Below are 19,754 nucleotides of genomic sequence, written 5' to 3'. Positions count from 1 at the left end.
GACAAACCATGTCTTTATGACTCTTGCTTTGTGCACTGGGGCATTATCATACTGGAATAAGTTCAGGCTCCTTAGTTCCAGTGAATTTAAATTCAGTAAAGCTACAGCATACAAAGACATTATAGACAATTGTGTGCTTCCAACTTTGTAGTAACAGTTTTTGGGAGGCCACATGTGGGTGTTATGGTCAGGTGTCCAGAAACCTTTGGCCATATAGTGTATATATATAACCAGTATTCTAATTCAGTCCTTCTAACAGCATTGTAGAGGAGCAGACTTCTAAGTAATGCCCAAGAGGAGGATACACTCCTTGTAGAGTGGCATGTCACGATAGGGACCAGGTGTCTGACTAACCTAGTCTTTCACTGTGCCAAAGTAACAAATCTAACTTTGTGACTTTGTTGAAAGTTGTGGCATACATGCATACACACAACATGGCACCCAGCTGATTTTGGTACTGACACTAACAGATATGAGCGGTGTCGCAGGAACCCTTCCGTATTCGTTGTTGTCTATAATAGAAACTGGATAATCCGGTATGCTCAGGTGTGGTATTCTATTACGTTCTTTCTCCCCTTTTATTTTTAAAGCAGCGGCAATAAACTATATTTGCTTATATTTACATTTGTTATAAATGTAGTTTAAAGCAATTTCAACTTTGTATGTAAACTGCTGCAACCATAAAAGTAGATCAAATGAAATATATTCAATCTGAAAGGATTACTTAATCCAAATGTGAAGGATATTTTTATCGCTGACTTAGGTTATGTGAAAAATATTTATTCGATCTTAATTGGGGCTGTAAGAGATAATTTACAGATTTTCAAGATACACAGTAAAAGCATATTTAGAAGATCACTGTAACAAAAGCAACCAAACAAACACTTACCTAATGCTATGACTTGATCTGCAGGTACGCCAAACTGAGAGAGAAACAGAGCTGGGAGGCTTTGTATAGGCTAGTTGTGAATGCTTTACATAGTAAAGCCACCCAGACCTTTCCAATAACACAGAGCTTTCCGGGAAACCACAGGCACCAAGTGTTATTGTTATTACCCGTCCTTATATCATTACTGATCAAAACAGAAGCGTTTTTCTGCCGGCTTCAGCATCCTGGTTTGAGAAAACCGACCTTTGAAAGTTTTCTCCCCTCTTTAATGTAAACTATTTGTAACATGTGTACAAATAATGGACTTTTAACTATTTATCTTTGACCTTAAGCAGTACTAACTACGTTTGCTTTCACTTTCACACGGGAGGAGGGTTCACGCGCTATTTAAGATCTTGTTTAGGACTTGTTTTCACATCGCTTGTACTTTCACTTTAGACCAGTGTAAAACGTTTTCGTAGCATCAAGCCATACAACTGCTCTCTCTGCCGAGGTAAGCGCGTTCACTGGGAGGTGTTATTATTATAAACAACAACAACAACAACAATAAAAACCCGGATGGTAGTCTATAGCTAATGATTTGGCCTGTATTGTCTGTTTTTTGGTAAGGGTATATTTTTACTACTCTGATCGGGGTAAAGATGCTTTTATCCGCTATTAAATATACATCATATAACTTCTTACCTATAAATTATGCTAAGCAACTTATAAATTAAACGTGTTCCCAATAGTGTAAATGAGTTTTAAAATAATTCATTGTGGATTAGTGAGAGGATATAGCTAAACATTTATTTCACTGATCTTTGTCAAATCTGTAGGAAATTAGTGAAATTAGTGGAGATCCTATCCTTAAAAAAAAATTTAACCGGAAACTCTCTTCAGCACTGTTTGTTTATGGAGGTCTCGCTGTCTTTACATGTTTACTTTTTCCTTTCGTGATAAAGCTGTTCCCTGTCTTTGTTTGTGCTCCAGTTTGACCTCTTTTTTTTGATGTGGAAAACGCCCTTAAATTACTTGGTGCATTTTCTTCTTCTTCTACACAATGGTACTGTCTAGCACGCCGGGTATGCTGAAGCTGCTGAGGAGGGGGAGGTGTCGGTGCAGCTGCTTTCATTTTTATCTGTCTAATTCACCGCGGTTTTATATTGGACATTCGCTGCAAATTGCACATATGTTTCGTAAAAAAAATAAAATAAAATAAATCATACAGAAATTAAATTTAAAAAGTACTGTGGAGTGCAGAACCAATTACATATCACGTGTGTTTTTATGAATTAACCTGCTTTGTAACAATTATAATAATATAAATAATTATATAATCTCCGTTATAATGAGAGACTTTGTAAGATGATGGTTTACTGAGAAACTAACCTTTGCCCTTAGCTGACTATAGCGCCCCCTATAGCAGCGTGCGCTTGTTGTTTTATACATTCTGCTGTGACATTTCTGAACGTAACAGCGTGAAATCTACTTTTTATGCTTTTGTGTATACTAAATTGTTTAAGAAATTGAAAACGTCTAAGATCAAACAAAGGCAACCTGAGTAAATACAAAATATATATTTTAAATGATAATGTTATTTATCATAGCAAAAATGTTATCCAATAATATCCAATATGTGTGAAAATGTATTTGCCCCCATAGTTACTAATTCTCCAAATCTATGAAACTGCATTCATAATGAGGTTCAGCTGGACTAGACACAACCAGGCCTGATTACTGCAAACCCTGATCAATTAATTACACTTGAAGTACCACTGGAATGGTTTTGGACCTCAATTTCACATGGACATTTCACTGTGGTTGCTGGGACTACGGCTGCTGCTATGGTTTTAGGACTGCAATTACCACATGCAGTTTTGCACTCAAGTCTCCTTTAGTGAACAGTGGATCAGTTCAACAAACAGACTTCATATAAAAACTATAATGATCTTCCCTTTACTTTCACACTATGCGTTGTTGCCCAGATGAGGATGAGTCCCCTTTTGAGTCTGGTTCCTCTCAAGGTTTCTTCCTCATATTGTCTGAGGGAGTTTTTCTTTGCCATCATCGCCACTGGCTTGCTCATTAGGGATAAATTCACACATTTAAAATCTGTATCCTGTGTTCATATGTTTCTGTAAAGCTGTTTTGAGACAATGTCCATTGTAAAAAGCGCTATAGAAATAAGATTGAATTGAATTGAATATTTATTATTAAATTATTAAGCTTTCTCCACTCAAATGTCAAAATAATATTAATCCTCAGACAATATCAGACACTTTTATTACATTGAAATGTTTACTTTTTTGATCATCGAAAGAAATATTGTACACATTCGAGTTACATTAACAAACTTGTAGTCATTAATGATGCATATATTTCTTAATTTTATACTAAACTGAATTTTGTTTCCTTGTGACCTTTTTGGCTTTCCACAACCCCGCCTCATGCACCCGTCAACGTCAGATAGTGAAACCAGAAACTGTATGATACTGTCTGATCTAGTATAACTGTGGCTGTTCTGCGCGTCAGTCATCTGTGAGTTACTCCAATTGATTTACTTTATTGTGCGCATTTTTTACTGTGTAAGCGTTTCTGTTATTTTTTATTCTTTTTCCTGTTCGGGAGCGTCATCTATATTTATAGCATGTTACAGAACTGCTCTGAGGTTCTCATACAGATTCACTAGAGGGGTGTACCTAAAAGCAGCATGGTAGGGTTCGCGAGCTAAATTAAGCTAAAACCACTGGCTTGTCCGTAGCACGAAGGTGGATCTCGTTTCATCTGGATGGATCACTCGGCAACTGACATGCGGATTACGGTATAGAGCTTGTGTAAAGCCCATCTCCTGTCCAATCAGAGAGCTAGGTATTCTTATTGCGTCACCTTTCCTGTGGAGCTCGGCGCTCGTGTTGTAAAAGGGTCTCTGGTGCATTCATGGTGCGTTCAAACGTACAGCGATTTCATATGTGCAAGTCGCCAGTCGCTGTACTATGAAGCCGTCAGTCGGCGTTCCTTCTACTGGTTACCATAGTAACATGGGTGGCGCAACTAAGAAAACTGGTTGTTGTCAAAAGTGGAATGACTTTTGACAAAAAAACAGTTTTCTTGCTACTAAAATGAAACACTGACTACGTTTACATGGACAGCAATTATCTAATTATTGACCTTATTCTGAGTAAGACACTAGTGTGATTAGTCTTAAATTAAGTGTTTACAGGAGTTGCTTGTAGAATTCTCCTTTCATGTTCCCGTTTTACATGTTATAGAAAATAGAACGATTAACGGCACACGTCATTATGTCCGAATTTCTCTCCAGAATTTCACGTATCAACATACAGTTGGTCTTCGTTATGGTACCGTTTACAGTTTTGGGTGTTTCATTTTTAATTTTACGAAAGCTTCAAGTGCAGTTAATTATTAGTCATGCTATATGTGCAAATAGACAACTGCTTGAAGCCATGGGCTGCGTCCCAAACCGCTACTTACCTACTATATGATAGCCGAAATACTATCTAGTAAGTAAGTACGTGGTTTCGGACGCAGCCGTGCTCTCTTGTTTGCCGTAAAATGGTTGAGCACTGCCGTGTGTGAATGTGTCCTGTCACAAAATGCGGTGAAAACTCTCACTTAACAACAGAGTGATTTGAATACACAATTTAGATACCTGTAAAATAATTTCGACTAGTCAGAATGTTAATTCAAGATATGTCTATTGAGATTTGTCCTAGTCAGAATTACATTTGCAGATCTCTTTAAATAAAGATTGTTCTGCTCACAAATCCATTTGAGATATCTATAATTACATTATAGAAGTCTTTAAATAAGATTTGACTAATAATAAATTAAATTCAAGATATCTTTAATTAAGTTTGATCTAGACATAAATCATACTCAAGATATATACAATTGTATTTTGACTAGTTATATGTTAGTTTCAGATATCTAAAATGTATTTTGGATATCTTTAATGATGAGGAACTTAAGATATCTTAAAATTGAATTGTGACTAGTCAGAAACCAAATAGAGATATCTCGAAATACATTTTGTACTAGTGAAAATTCAATTAGAGATATCTCTAGTTAGAATTATACAAAGTGCAAAATGAATGATAGATATCTTTAATTACAATTTCTACTGGTAAAAACTCATTTGTAGATATCAGGAACATTTTCTAATGTAAGTCAATGGAAGTATATGTCTAATCAAAATAACATTGTCAATATCTTCAGTGTATATTATGACTAGTCATAATTATGTTGTAGATACCCGACGAGTCAAAATTGCTGAAAGAGATATCTGGCATTGGAATTTTGACTAGTCAAAACTAAATTATGACTAGTAGAGCCAGGGGCATTACATGATAAAATGGCTTGCCATAGAAGGAGAAGTAGTGTGTGCTCTGCGGCAAAAGTGCAAGCGCCAGTTAGCTTAGGTTAGGCTCTTAGCGCGTTTAAAGCAAAATAATAAGCATGAAACACCCTCACTTTTTGCTGCAATTGAGCAAAATCACGGTGTAGCTCCCATCTCAGTAAGTGAGCGTCATTATTAGGGTGTCATTCACTACATGTTCTCATTTATAATCTTAATATAACCATTATGAATGCAGTTTCATAGATTTGGGAAATTAGTAACTACAGGGGCAAATACATTTTCACACAGGCCCAGTTGGTATTGGATAACTTTTTTGCTACAATAAATAACATTATCGTTTAAAAACTGCATTTTGTGTTTACTCAGGTTGCCTTTGTTTTATCTTAGATTTTGTTTTAATTTCTTAAACAATTTAGTATGAGATGTACACAAAAACAGACGAAATCAGATCACAAATACTTTTTCACAGGACTGTACGCTTTGAGCTACGCAAAGCAGATTTCACGCGTCGTTGCATTCAGAAACGTCACAGCAGAATTTATAAAGCAAAGCAAGCACATGCTGCATGCTAAGCATTGCAGCAGGGGCGCTATAGTCAGCTAAGGGCAGAGGTTAGTTTCTCAATAAACCATCATCTTACAAAGTCTCTCATTATAACGGAAAAGTAGGCTAATTCATAAAATCATATATAATATGTCATTGGATATGCACTCCACAGCACAACAATGAAATTGCATGTTCTGTTCTGAGACAAGGGGATGCTGCGATTGCTACCTTGCTATTCTGGAAATGCTTGCATGGCTCTTTGACTTTATAAAGCACTGTACTACCAACTAAAACTTTCAGGAACGGGTAATGTCACTGGAATCATTTAAAAAAAAAGGTTTAAAGACTCTTTATCACCCTCTTGAACACTCAGCTTTATTAGCACCACAGGAATGCAAGAATGCATGTTGAGTATATACGACAGGAACATGCTAAGTTTTTTGACAGACATAGTCATTTGCATAGATACATAGGGTATGTTTCAGCACTAAGGCGTACACCTGCAGGGCATTTACATGCCCTTATATTGCATTGTTGTCTACATTGCCAAAGCCAATACCCACTAGTTCTTGGATGAGTTTCAAGATCATCACAAGTCCTGGAAGCCTTCAACATATCATGAACTCAGCTCTCCAAAAGCATAATAGATTAAAAGTAAATATTTTAGCGATACTCTACTGTTGTATGTTGCCTTTTGGTTTATAGTTGACCCTTATCCTGGTCAGACATGATGAACCACAATACTAGAGACATGATGGATTAGAACATTGAAATAAGGAAAACCTAGAAGCATGAGGAAGTTCATGCAAGACTTCACAAAACAACCACAAAACAACCACAAGCCCTGTGACACAATCACTTGCCCCTAGTGTGTCTTAAAAGTTGTTTAAAAAATGGTGATAAAATCAATAGTGCTGGTTATATTACTCTCTAGCGCAAAACCATAGCTAATTTTGTATGAATATTACATTAATGTAATGTGTTTGTCTTGGTGTTGTTTTGGAATTAAACATTATTTAATTGTGTTGTTTTGTGTTGTGTTGTGTTCTGTTGTGTTGTGGTGATGATCAGAGGTTCAAAGCCATGGATGAGCCAGTATGTCTGATTAGCAGCGATTCTGAAGGACGGCTATGTGTCCTGAAGGAAGCTAAAGAGATTCTGGATGGGATCACTCAGCCAGTTATTGTAGTGTCTGTGGTAGGGCTTTACCGCACGGGGAAATCTTACCTCATGAACCGCCTAGCAGGACAACAAACAGGTAAGAATCAACATGTGAAGAACATATTACACATCTAGCAGTCTAGGTTAATTCAATACTCCTCAGTACTATTTTGGCCTTTATGTCCTTTAAAGTTGTCAGAAGACTTTTACAGACATTGTTTAAAGGGGTTTGGGCAAAATTAAATTATAGTAATTTCTAAGCATTGAAAAAAAAAAAGTCTAACAGCTCCAGGATCCCTGGTTTGATTGATCCTGTGTTCAGGTTACTGTCTGTATGGAGTTTTGCATGTTCTTCCTATATCCTGTGTGGGTTTCCTTTGGGTTTCCTCCCACCTCCTAAAAACATGCCAGTAGGTAGACTGGCTATGCTAAATTGCCCCTTGGTTTGAATGAGTATGTGAATGTGTGTGTACATGGACTGGCATCCCTTATATGGTGTATTCCCACCTCACACCCAGTGCTCTGGATTCACTGCAACTCTGACCAGGATAAAGCAGTTAGTGAAGATGACTGACTGAATTAATGAATATACTCTATATGGCCAAAAGTTTGTGGACACCTGATCATCACACCTATATATGGGTCTTCCCCAAACTGTTGCCCTGAAAAGGAGTAGGCGGTTGAAGATGGATGGATGGATGGATGGATGGAGAACTTGAGGGTCCTGTACAGAGCCCTGACCTCAATCCCACTGAACAGCTTTAGGATGAACTGGAAATCCAACTGCGCCCCAGGCCTTGTCACGCAACATCAGTGCCTGACCTCATTAATGCTCTTGTGGCTGAATGGGTAAATCCCCACAGCCACACTCTGAAATCTAGTGGAAAGCCTTCACGGAAGAGTGGAGGTTATTATACCAGCAAAGGGGATTGAATCTGGAATGGGATGCTCAAAAAGCACATATGGGTGTGATGGTCAAGTATTGGTCAAACTTTTTGCCATATACACAATGCAAAAAAAACAATGTTTTATGTTTTTCACCAAACACTATGCAAAAATCATTTTAAAAAATCTTAGCAAGTGAAAATATCTTGAACATTTAGCTAGTATTTTCTATTATAATATTCCAGTAAACCAAATATAAGATTATTAAACCTATTTCTAGGCATTTTTTTTTAGTCATTTCAAGCTTTAAATTGTCTTGTGGCAGATAATTGTGCTCATTTTAAGCAGTTATTTCTAGAAAGAAGCAAAATTATCTGCCAATAGAATAAGAAAAAAAAATAAAGCTTGAAATGTGTGATTACCAAATGACCTATGGCACTTTAGAGTTACAGAGCAGCTGTGAGTTGCTGATCAAGCGATGTAATAGGGAAAATGTAATAGCAAAGTTATTTATTTATCTTTCATCCTGTGACAGTTTGGTATGTGTAAAAGTAAATTATTAATCTTGTGCAATTAGGAAGTATAAACATGAGAGCACATTAGGTAACAGAGAGATGAAGAGATCAGGAAACATGGAGGGATGTGAGAATTAAGGCTTCACATTATTTATTCATTCCGCAGTAATAGTTTATTCTTTACACTGAAATTACACACATGGCTCTCTTGGTCCTAAAAAAACACACTGTACGCTTATTTGGAGGCCCAAAGAACAAAGTAGGGCACTGAAAGTAGACGACAAATCAGATGTCTTGGTTTTAAGCAAATGTATGATTCATATAGGATTGTGCTGTAGGCCTACATGGTATGAGTTTTACTTAATAGAATTTTTGCTGAAGTAAAATGGAATACTGTAGATGCTCCTGACTATAATGAATAATATAATTATACAGTATTTTATAATGCAAAAAACAACAGCTTCCAGTCCTGTGAGCCAAAAACAGGAACCTGAGGTTACATTGAGCACAGACTCACCAACACTGATCAGCTGAAGATTGGGAAAAGACCAAGTGACATTTTTCCAATCCTCAGCTGTTTAGGTTCGGTGAGCCTGTGCCCACTGTAACCTCAGATTCCTGTTTATAGCTCACAGGAGTGTAACCAGATGTCATCTTTTATTGTTTCAGCCTGTCCACCTCAAACTTTGATGTGTTGTGCTTTCTGAGGTTCTTTTCTCTAAAGAGTGATAGGTTACCATAGGCTTCTTGTGAGCTCAAACCAGTCTCCTTTCCGACCACAAAACTACCACTCATTGGATTTTTAAAAAATGTTTTTGCACCATTCTATGTGAATTCTAGTGACTCTTGTGTGTGAAAATAACAGGAGATCAGCTGTGCTTTCAGTTAAATTGGACAGTCCAGCTATGTACTCTATTGATTAAGTTTACTTAATTGTTTAAGTGTTGAAAAATAACTAAACATTTGTGGCATGTTGTTCAGAATCAGCTTGATAGGCTGACTTATGACAGTCTAGTTTGTGGTTTCCTGACTGGAGGGTGTCTAAAGAAGTCTATCCATGTATATCTATGTATATCTGTAATATATAGTATATAATATTACAGAAGAATATATATAGCAACATGGGTAATAATATATTTTTTGTGGTTGTTTCAGGCTTTGCGCTAGGCAGCACCATAGAGTCAAAAACTAAAGGCATCTGGATGTGGTGCGTTCCACACCCCATTAAAACAGGACACACTCTGGTGCTGCTGGACACTGAGGGACTCGGGGATGTGCACAAGGTATGGGCAACACGTGAGCAGACTAACTAATGTAAAGCACCACTGATCGGTTATGAAACATATAATTTGCAATGAGTTTTTATATACTGCATTTTTATATACAGATTACGCTGTAAAGTTCAATTACTTATTTATTTCAAATGCACACACAAATGTAATATTTTTAGACCTGTCATACAGGCCTAAAAGGCATTAAGGAAATACTACATATATATACGTGAGAGGACCCAAAAATTCCCAGAATTGTTTTTTTTAAAACTAGTGGGGTTTTTTTCTATAGCATTTGTCCTTTAATCCCCTTCAAAGTATTCTCCATGTGATGCTATAAACTTGTCCCAGCATTTCTGCAATTCCTGGAAACATTTCCTGTAGTCATCTTTTGTTATCATGTCTAGAGACTTTTTTTTTAAGAGTTTTTTTTCTGGATTTTTTCCACGGTGGCGAATATTTTTCCCTTCAGTCTCATTTTTTAATTTCGGGAACAAAAATAAGTCGCATGGAGGATGTGATGTGATAACTGCATTGTTTCTGGTTATTAACTCCTTGGTTGTCAACGCAGTGTGTGCAGGTGCATTGTTTCCATAGACACCTAAGCACATCAATGTAAGCGTTTTAACATCAAAGTGCTTAGGGAGAGCATCAGGAAAAAATGTTCTGGGAAACGTGTGTATCGCATCACAAGGAGAGTACTTTGAATTACTTTGTTTTACAATTCCGGGAATTGTTGGGTCCCCCTCGTATACTGTATCACCTCTGAAGGTGTGTTGTGGTGTCTGGCTCCAAGCCATTAGCAGCAGATCCTTTAAGTCCTGTAAGTTGTGAGGTGGGGCCTCCATGGATCAGACTTGTTTGTCCAGCATATCCCACAGATGCTTGATCAGGGTGAGATCTGGGGAATTTGAACTTGAAGTCTTTGTCATGTTCCTCAACCCATTCCTGAACAATTTTTGCAGTGTGGCAGGGAGCATTATCTGGCTGAAAGAAGCTGCTGCCATTAGGGAATATCGTTGCCATTAAGGGGTGTACTTGGTCTGCAACAATGTTTAGGTAGGTAGTACGTATCAAAATAGCATCCACATGAAGGCCAGGACCCAAGGTTTCCCAGCAGAACATTGCCCAGAGCATCACACTGCCTCTGCCAGCTTGCCTTCTTTCCATAGTGCATCCTGGTGCCATCTCTTCCCCAGGTAAGCGACACACACACACACACACACCCAGCCGTCCACATGATGTAAATGAAAACGTGATTCATCAGACCAGGCCACCTTCTTCCATTGCTCCATGGTCCAGCGCTGATGCTCATGTCCTCATTGTAGGCACTTTTAGCGGTGGACAGGGGTCAGCATGGGCACTCTGACTGGCCTGCAGCGACGCAGGTCCATACACAGCAAACTGTGATGCACTGTGTGTTCTGACACCTTTCTATTATAGACAGCATTAACTTTTTCAGCAATTTGGGCTACAGTAGCACTTCTGTGGGACCAGACCAGCTAGCCTTCACTCCCTAAATGCATCAATGAGCCTTGGGAGCCCATGACGCTGTAGATGGTTCACCAGTTGTCCTTCCATGGACCACCTTTGGTAGGTACTAAACACTGCATACCGAGAACACACCACAAGACCTGCCGTTTTGGAGATGGTATGACCCAGTCATCTAGCCATCACAATTTGGTCCTTGTCAAAGTCGCTCTGATCCTTATGCTTGCCCATTTTTTTCTGCTTCCAACACATTAACTTTGAGAACTGATTCTTCACTTGCTGCCTAATATATCTGCCATTGTAACAAGATAATCAATGTTATTCAGTTCACATGTTGGTGGTTTTAATGTTATGGCTTATCAGTGTGTATGTATAGTTTGTTTTTTGTGCAGCTAGTTTTTTAATGATTGCTTGTACTGATGATTAAGGAAAAATGATAGTCAGCTTTATAGAGTGTGATGATCTGTGTCAGATCATTTAAGCAAACCAAATCACTTTTAATGGCTTTTAGGGTGATGAAAAGCATGACACATGGATCTTCTGCCTGGCTGTCCTGCTCAGTAGCACTCTGGTCTACAACAGCCTTGGGGTCATAGACAACAATGCACTCGAGAAGCTACAGTATCCTTTACTGAATAACACACAAATAGTATACAAACACAAAATACACATGATAGTGCTGTTTTCTTGAACAATACTCCCTGCAGCTATGTGACAGAACTGACTGAGAACATCCGAGTGAAAGCACAGAGAGGTGCTGACGATGATGACTCAGCAGAGTTCATGCGAGTCTTCCCCTCCTTCATCTGGTCTGTGCGAGACTTCACGCTGAAGTTGGAGAAGGAAGGCAGGGCTATCACAGCTGATGAATATCTGGAAAGTGCTTTGGAGCTTAAAGCTGGTGAGCAAAGACAGGTGCTATGGTTTCTAAATATTCCTGCATTTATGGCTATTTTCAAACAACCAGTTACAGACTTACATATAATTTAATTAACGTAGGTCATTTTGACTTTTAATAAAAGTAAATTTTCAATAAACTGTGGTTCAAATATCAGACTTTAATGTTCACTTCTGTGCTTTTTCAAGTACAAGGATCATAAAATTAATCATTAAAAACCCACCAGAGCAGAGCATCATTCTGCATTAGAAAACCAATTGCAGCCTGGCAATCACTAATAATATATAGACAGATTTAATAACTGAAATATATGGTTTATAGTCACAATTTGTTACAATTTTGTTACATCTTCAGATTGTAAAATGTAGATTGCAATGGCCCCCAATATAGTTGAGCATTTTATGTTCGTAAAATGTGTATTAATTCTATGCAATATTAAATGTTATACTACAAATTATTTAGAAATTATTTGCTGACTGTGTTCTGATCATTTGAGACTTGCAGGTTGTTATTTTCAGGCACAAGAGTAATTTGCTCTTATAAGGGCAGCTTCGGGAGTTTTTTGGATTGGACATAAACTAATATCTCAATTTGTACCAATCCAGTATTTTCACTGTAAGAAATAAAAGCTCCTGTCTTGATTCAACAGGAGGTGTTTCATTCAAAATATGCCACCAAAGTGGCATTTCTAAACCCACTTGGATCAGAATTTGTGTACTTACCTGTACTTACCCACTTGTGTAGTTACCTGGTGAGACCCCACTTAGCAAATCGTGTTTGTGATGTATTTAGTTCACCTCACTTCCACATAAATAGGCTGCTTCACTAAAATACTAAAAAAAAAAACAGAAAAGACTAAATACAACATAGTTTACTGTGTAGGAAACAAGTTCTCTAAAGTAAATCAGACACTCAATGCAGCATTAATCACTTAAAAAATTATTGAGGAATTAGCCACTTGTAAGGGTATTGTGTGTGAACGGCACAAAAATTACAAGACCGACAACACATTTGCCCAGAGGACTGCATTTGTCATCAGTTATCTGTAAAACATTGATGTGAAATCTACCCTCGGTCCACCATGCTCACTCAGTTTTTAAAAAGAAGGAGAGGAGCGGATTTGATTGAACATAACCACACCTCCTGATGATGTATTCCTTATAAACCAACTCCTTTTGACATTTGTACTGCACACATACACAGAATAAGTGAGAGAAGAAATATGTCATACATTGATTAAAGATTGAAGAGTAAAATGACACATACACAGTCTATACATTTTAAACCCTATTCCTTTTTTTTAGGTTCTTCCTCTCATATTGAGCCACTGTGCTCACTTAGTTTTATTTTTTATTTTTTTAAAGAATGAGAGGAGCAGATTTGAGTGCATATTACCCAACCACACCTCTTAATAATGTATTCTTTAGCCCAGCTAGATTTTTTTTTTTACAATTGTGCACACATACACAGAACAGGTGAGATAAGTCCTGGAAGGTGTAAATTGATTTACATACTGGCTCCTAGATAAATGTGTCCTACTATGACTAAAATGAAAAACACATGTTTAAACCTTAACCCTTTCTTAAATTTCTAGGTTCTTCCTCTAGTCTTGAGAAGTTCAACCTGCCCAGACGCTGTTTGCGTCACTTTTTCGCAGAACGCCGGTGTTTTGTATTCCCACGGCCAGCCAGAGATGATGACCTGGCAAGGATGGAGGAGCTGTCTGAGACGGATCTTGACGGACGGTTTCTGCAGCGTGCTGAGGAGTTCTGCAGCTATGTGTTTAGCAGTGCCAAGCCAAAAACCTTAACAGGGGGGCGGATGCTCATCGGCAGTGGTCAGTAATCACCCGTTACAGCTGCATGCTGAATGAGTGTCAAAAAAGTCAGAATCTTTGCTACATGGTAAATGTTGCTTTTATTTGTTTTGTCAGCTCTGTGCAGTCTAGCGGAGGTGTATGTGGAGGCAATTCGTAGTGGCCGGATTCCTTGTCTGGAGAATGCAGTGGAGTCTTTGGCTCGGATCCAGAATGAGCGAGCAGTGGAACAGGGCCTGCAGGTCTACCAGAGTCAGGTTTTTGAGTCAGTGTGCTTTCCACTTGACCCATCTGTACTATCAGACATCCACAGAAAAGCAGAGACTGCAGCTATCGATGCCTTCATCAGCATTTCCTTCAATGATACTGAGCAAAAAGCACAGCTGAAGCTCATGGTACCTTACAAACACAAAGCATACACGCACAAATACACACAGAGAAATAAAATCGGTCTGTAGGACTATAAAATAATATTTATATAAACATCTAACATTAACATTAGTTTACTATCACACACACAAACACTCTCTCTCTCTCTCTCTCTCTCTCTCTCTCTCTCTCTCTCCACTACAAGGAAGAGATCCAGACTGTGTATCAGGAGCTGTGTGGTCAGAATTGTGAGGAATGTTCGAATGTGTGTAAGATGGAGCTGACACGGGTGTTTACTCTTCTGGAGGAGGCTATAAATGATGGTTCATTTATGCACCCTGGAGGATACACAGAGTACCGTGATAAACTCCAGAGCTGCACAAATGAATACAGAGCACGCACACAAAAACAGATGATGGTATGACAGCAAATACATTTTCTTTCTTGTCTGAACAAGAAAATTAGAACAATTACATAGATGCAATACATGAGGCAATAGTGTGCGTGTGTGTGTGTGTGTGTGTGTGTGTGTGTGTGTGTTTTACAGAGTGAGGAAGTGTTGCATGAGTATCTGAAGGAGAAGGATCAGTTTGGGAATAATATTCTTTTAGCTGATCAGCGCCTGACTGAAGCAGAGCAATACAAGGAAGGTACAGGCACACACACACACACACACACACACACACACACCTCTTTTACCTATACTCATGGATGTAAAGGCTGTAAAGAGGCCCTATTCAACACAGACACAACATAAATCTGAATAAAGCTACTTCACTTTACTATCCATACATGACCAAATACAATACAACATTTCCATATAATAATATAGACACATGTTTTCCTCTTTAACATAAATCAATACAATTAACATAAATATATTTAGGTTTAATTGTGACTTAATATTCAGATACAACAGTCTACAATACAGACTGCTACTTTTGTCCACCATCTGAAAGAAGCAGTCCATGAAAGTTAGATATGCTGCCAAAAAAACATTACATTGTTTGTCTAATGTTAACAGTAACAAACTGCCAACTAGCTGAATTGCTACTAACTAGCTAACATTAACTTTGTCAGATACTAGCTAGTTAAGTTGGTAGTTCAGCTAAGCAGTTTGATGAAAATGTGTTACACAAGCTAATGTTACATTCCAACAATGTTTAGCTTCACCAGCTAACTAGCTAAATATATATGTAGTTACCAATTAGTAACTAAGGGTTGTTATAGCACTTTCCCAATGTTGGGTTATTTTTAACCCAGTATATTGAGTATATTTCCCTACCTAGACCTAGAGGTTAAAAATGACCCAACCGATGAGTTTGTTTATTATTATTATTGTTGTTGTTGTTGTTGTTGTTGTATTGAAATATCTTTTAAAATATAAATTTTTCTGCAATTTGTAGTCACAAACATGTAATTCTGTACTAGACTGCACAGAGACAGAATGGTGCAGCAGTCAGGGCTGCAGCTGTGTGTTTACAATTTAACTATAAATATAACTATGAGCTTATATGTGCTGTTTGTCTCCAAAAAGTGTCACTAGGCTAACATGACTGAGTGCTCTGTCATGAATAACATCATGTATTACTGCAGATTAATAGCACCCACGAAAAACACTCATTTTAAATTTGAACGTAATTGGGTAACACCTGTGAGGTTAGTTCAGAATATGCATAACATTAATAAGCTAACAAGAAATTAATCAGCCTACAAAAATAACGTTCATTATAGTTTTACCTAACACTGACTGTGGTGAGTTTATTTATTTATGAATAGTAAAGAACGAGACATTAATTACCTGAAATCAGTCAACCACATGAGATATACAGTGGTGCTTGGAAGTTTGTGAACCCTTTAGAATTTTCTATAATTCTGCATAAATATGACCAAAAACAACATCAGATTTTCACTCAAGACCTAAAAGTAGATAAAGAGAACCCAATTAAACAAATGAGACAAAAATATCATACTTGGTCATTTATTTATTGAGGAAAATGATCGAATATAACATATCTGTGAGTGGCAAAAGTATGTGAACCTTTGCTTTCAGTATGTGATGTGACCCCCTCGTGCAGCAGTAACTGCGACTAAACGCTTTCAGTAACTGTTGATCAGTCCTGCACATCGGCTTGGAGGAATTCCTCAGTATAGAACAGCTTCAACTCTGGGATGATGTTGGGTTTCCTCACATGGACTGCTTGCTTCAGGTCCTTCCACAACATTTCTATTAGATTAAGGTCAGGACTTTGACTTGGCCATTCCAAAACATTAACTTTATTCTTCTTTAACCATTCTTTTGGTAGAATGACTTGTGTGCTTAGGGTCATTGTCTTGCTGCATGACCCACTTTCTCTTGAGATTCAGTTCACAGACTGATGTCCTGACATTTTCCTTTAGAATTCACTGGTATAATTCAGAATGTATTGTTCCATCAATGATCATCCTGGCCCAGATGCAGCAAAACAGGCCCAAACCATGATATTACCACCACTATGTTTCACAGATGGGATAAGGTTCTTATGCTGGAATGCAGTGTTTTCCTTTCTCCAAACATAACACTTCTCATTTAAACCACAAAATTCCTTTTTGTTCTCATCTATCCACAAAACCTTTTTCCAATAGCCTTTTGGAGTGTCCACATGTTCTTTAGCAAACTGCAAAAGGGCAGCAAAGTTCTTTTTGAGAGCAGTGGCTTTCTCCTTGCAACCCTACCATGCACACCATTGTTGTTCAGTGTTCTCCTGATGGTGGAATCATGAACATTAACATTAGCCAATGTGAGAGAGGCCTTATGTTGCATAGAAGTTACCCTGGGTCCTTCTGTGACCTTGCAGACTATTACATTTAGCTCTTAGAGTGATCTTTGTTGGTCGACCATTCCTGGGGAGGGTAACAGTGGTCTTGAATTTCCTCAATTTGCACACACTCTGTCCGACTGTGGATTGGTGGAGTCCAAACATTTTAGAGATGGTTTTGTAACCTTTTCCAGCCTGATGAACATACTTTTTTTGAGGTCCTCAGAAATCTCCTTTGTGCCATGATACACTTTGCCTTTGTCTCCATGTGCCAGGATACACGTCCACAAACATGTGTTGTGAAGATCAGACTTTGATAGATCCCTGTTCTTTAAATAAAACAGGTCACTCACTCACACCTGATTGTCATCCCATTGATTGAAAACACATGACTCTAATTTCATCCTCAAATTAACTGCTTAGATGTTCATCTACTTTTTCCACTCACAGATATGTAAAATTAGATCATTTTCATCAATAAATAAATGACCAAGTATAATATTTTTGTTTAATTGGGTTCCCTTTTTCTAATTTTAGGACTTTGGTCATATTTATGCAGAAATATAGAAGACTCTAGCTTTCACAAACTTTCAAGCACCACTGTACAGTATATTTATAACTTTATTTTTAAGCAAAGCAGCAGGCTGGATCAGCAAGTTCTGTCCATTACAAGTTGTACCATTAAAATTTAACAAGACATGTCACAATATCTAAACCAACATTTCAATTTGTTACCAAATTACCCCAATAATAAAACAATTAACCCAATTAAACTACCCAATATGTCTTAGCCGGTGGTTTGGCTAAAAGAGCAACATAACAGAGACAAACAGGCAAACAGAGGTTTAGTGACAGTAGATGAATGCTCATTCAATCATTAGGTAACGTATTGAATTGTAACTTACCATTAAGCTTGCATGGTTAATAAAACTGTATTGAACCAACAAGTGACAGGACAGGGACACTTCAGGGGCCAATCAGATTTCAGCTGGGGCTAATGCCCCTGTGGCCCTGCTGCCCCTGGATCCACCTCACAATGTTTCAAAATGTTTCACAGCTCTATTTCTCTGTGTGCATACTCATATGTACACTCATTTTTGTTTATGTACTTCTCAGTGGAGCGTTTGAAAAAGGAGGTTCTTGAGCAGAAGAACAAATCTTTAGAGGAGATGAAGCAGTTTCAAGAACAGACATTACAGGACCAGAAGAGGACCTATGAGCAACACGTAACCCAGCTGCTGGAACGCATGGAGAAAGAGAGTGCGAGAGCAAAGGAGGATAACGAACGAGTGCTGGATGCTAAACTTAGAGTAAGAAATGACAGACATCAATACTTTTTTTATGTTAATACCAAGCATTTTTGATTAAATATATTAAGTAACAATACATCATGTGTTATATTGCACAGAGGGAATAACAGGCAGGGAATATCACAAAGCAATGCCACATTTTAATGTTTCAGGTTAGGTTTTTATTTATTTACCCACAGTAGGTTTTCCGGTCAGTTATTTGGCAAAAATTTGACTATCTCTTATTCTTAGGTGTTCCACACAAACATGTACCAACTTTAAGTTGTCGTCTTAAAGTTGGGGAAGTGGTGGCTTGGTGGTTAAGGCTCCTGACATGCTGGGGTACACATATTTATATGTGATAAACAAAGACTCATTATCATTATCATTCATGAATATCTTCAGGAATATTTCTCATAATTAGCCAGAAATTACTTCCCCAGATCATTCCTGTAGAGTGGGAGAATTAAAATTATTATTAATTAAAATACTAGAAATTTTAATAATAATGAGTTTTTTCAAACAGGGCATCAGTCTAATTAATAAAATAATCTCAAAATGAGCTATGACATGATTATTGTAATAAGTTAAGAAATAGTAATAATTTCCCTGTTATCAGAAAGATTTTATTTACATCAAATTTGGTGAATCTGATGGTTTGTAGAACTCATTTGTTAAAAGCAAAGTTAAATAAAAATAGGAAAGTTGTGCATCATTCCTATGCCTTTGAAAAAAGATGAGATTACACATTTTCACACTTCCTGTGTTTTCACACAAATTCTCAGATTTTATGTGTTTGAAAGGAAAGTGCTTCTTGGGATTTTTAACCAGATGTTTGGAGGACTTTCTGTCTTCGTTGAGAGACAGTCTTGTCTTTCCTGACTCTGCCCCCTTGGTGCAGAATGGCCTGGGGGCTTGTGCGTTGGGGCCATCCTGGTTGTTGGTCTTCCAGATTAGAACCTAATGTGAGCTTTAGAGGACACTTTATGACCCTCCCAGACAGGCAGAAAATTGAATTTATGTAAGCAAGAAATGTCTACACTAACCCTTTGTTGACCTTACATGGTATGGTTTATGGGTCAGACAAGAAAGGTAATATTTTAGGGGTTATATTGCTGGCAGAGTTCCTACACTCCCTATTCTCTGTATATGCTGACTACATAGGATATTAATGTATAATACTTTATGCACAAACAAACATTTAAGAGTCAGACACAGAAAAAGCTTGACTGCAGTAAACGTCCATGTATTGTCATAAATACATTGTTACAAAATATTTAATAATTGAAAATATGTGTTACTATGTGTTTATTCAAAGTCCTTTTCTTAACTTGATTGATAAAAGCCATTTGGCCAAAAGTTTTATGAAATGCATGTTTTGATGTAGTCATATATATACTTGTATGTTAGGGAACTAAAAATAGCATATGGGTTCTTTAGAAGATCAATGTGAATCTTTTTGCCTTTGA

The 19,754-nt window shown here is 37.6% G+C and overlaps 2 protein-coding genes across 6 annotated transcripts in view; one reads left to right on the top strand and one right to left on the bottom strand.

The window, feature by feature from the left end:
- LOC128624428 (guanylate-binding protein 1-like) overlaps positions 1-3,675 on the bottom strand; it is a 90,178-nt gene extending 86,503 nt beyond the window's left edge. The window contains exon 1 of one of the 2 annotated variants that reach the window (XM_053652076.1): positions 890-3,675. The gene's annotated coding sequence lies outside the window, so the exon portion shown is untranslated. The remainder of the gene's footprint in view (positions 1-889) is intronic. The other variant, XM_053652077.1, reaches the window with a different exon arrangement.
- gbp2 (guanylate binding protein 2) overlaps positions 1-19,754 on the top strand; it is a 61,599-nt gene that overhangs the window by 38,982 nt on the left and 2,863 nt on the right. The window contains exons 1-10 of one of the 4 annotated variants that reach the window (XM_053652070.1): positions 1,295-1,382; positions 6,864-7,050; positions 9,509-9,636; positions 11,627-11,736; positions 11,823-12,016; positions 13,608-13,850; positions 13,947-14,224; positions 14,404-14,616; positions 14,746-14,848; positions 18,113-18,306. In XM_053652070.1, coding sequence (XP_053508045.1) covers positions 6,876-7,050; positions 9,509-9,636; positions 11,627-11,736; positions 11,823-12,016; positions 13,608-13,850; positions 13,947-14,224; positions 14,404-14,616; positions 14,746-14,848; positions 18,113-18,306 — 1,638 coding nt within the window. In that variant the 5' untranslated portion in view covers positions 1,295-1,382; positions 6,864-6,875. Of the gene's footprint in view, positions 1-1,294; positions 1,383-1,475; positions 1,494-3,342; positions 3,410-6,863; positions 7,051-9,508; positions 9,637-11,626; positions 11,737-11,822; positions 12,017-13,607; positions 13,851-13,946; positions 14,225-14,403; positions 14,617-14,745; positions 14,849-18,112; positions 18,307-19,754 lie in introns of those variants that run through there. The other 3 variants (XM_053652072.1, XM_053652071.1, XM_053652069.1) reach the window with 3 other exon arrangements.

The sequence above is a fragment of the Ictalurus furcatus genome, chromosome 20 (genome assembly GCF_023375685.1).
Source record: "Ictalurus furcatus strain D&B chromosome 20, Billie_1.0, whole genome shotgun sequence".
Classification (NCBI taxonomy): Eukaryota; Metazoa; Chordata; class Actinopteri; order Siluriformes; family Ictaluridae; genus Ictalurus; species Ictalurus furcatus.
Note: the sequence above shows the minus strand (reverse complement) of the source record. Positions and strands in the feature narration are given on the sequence as shown.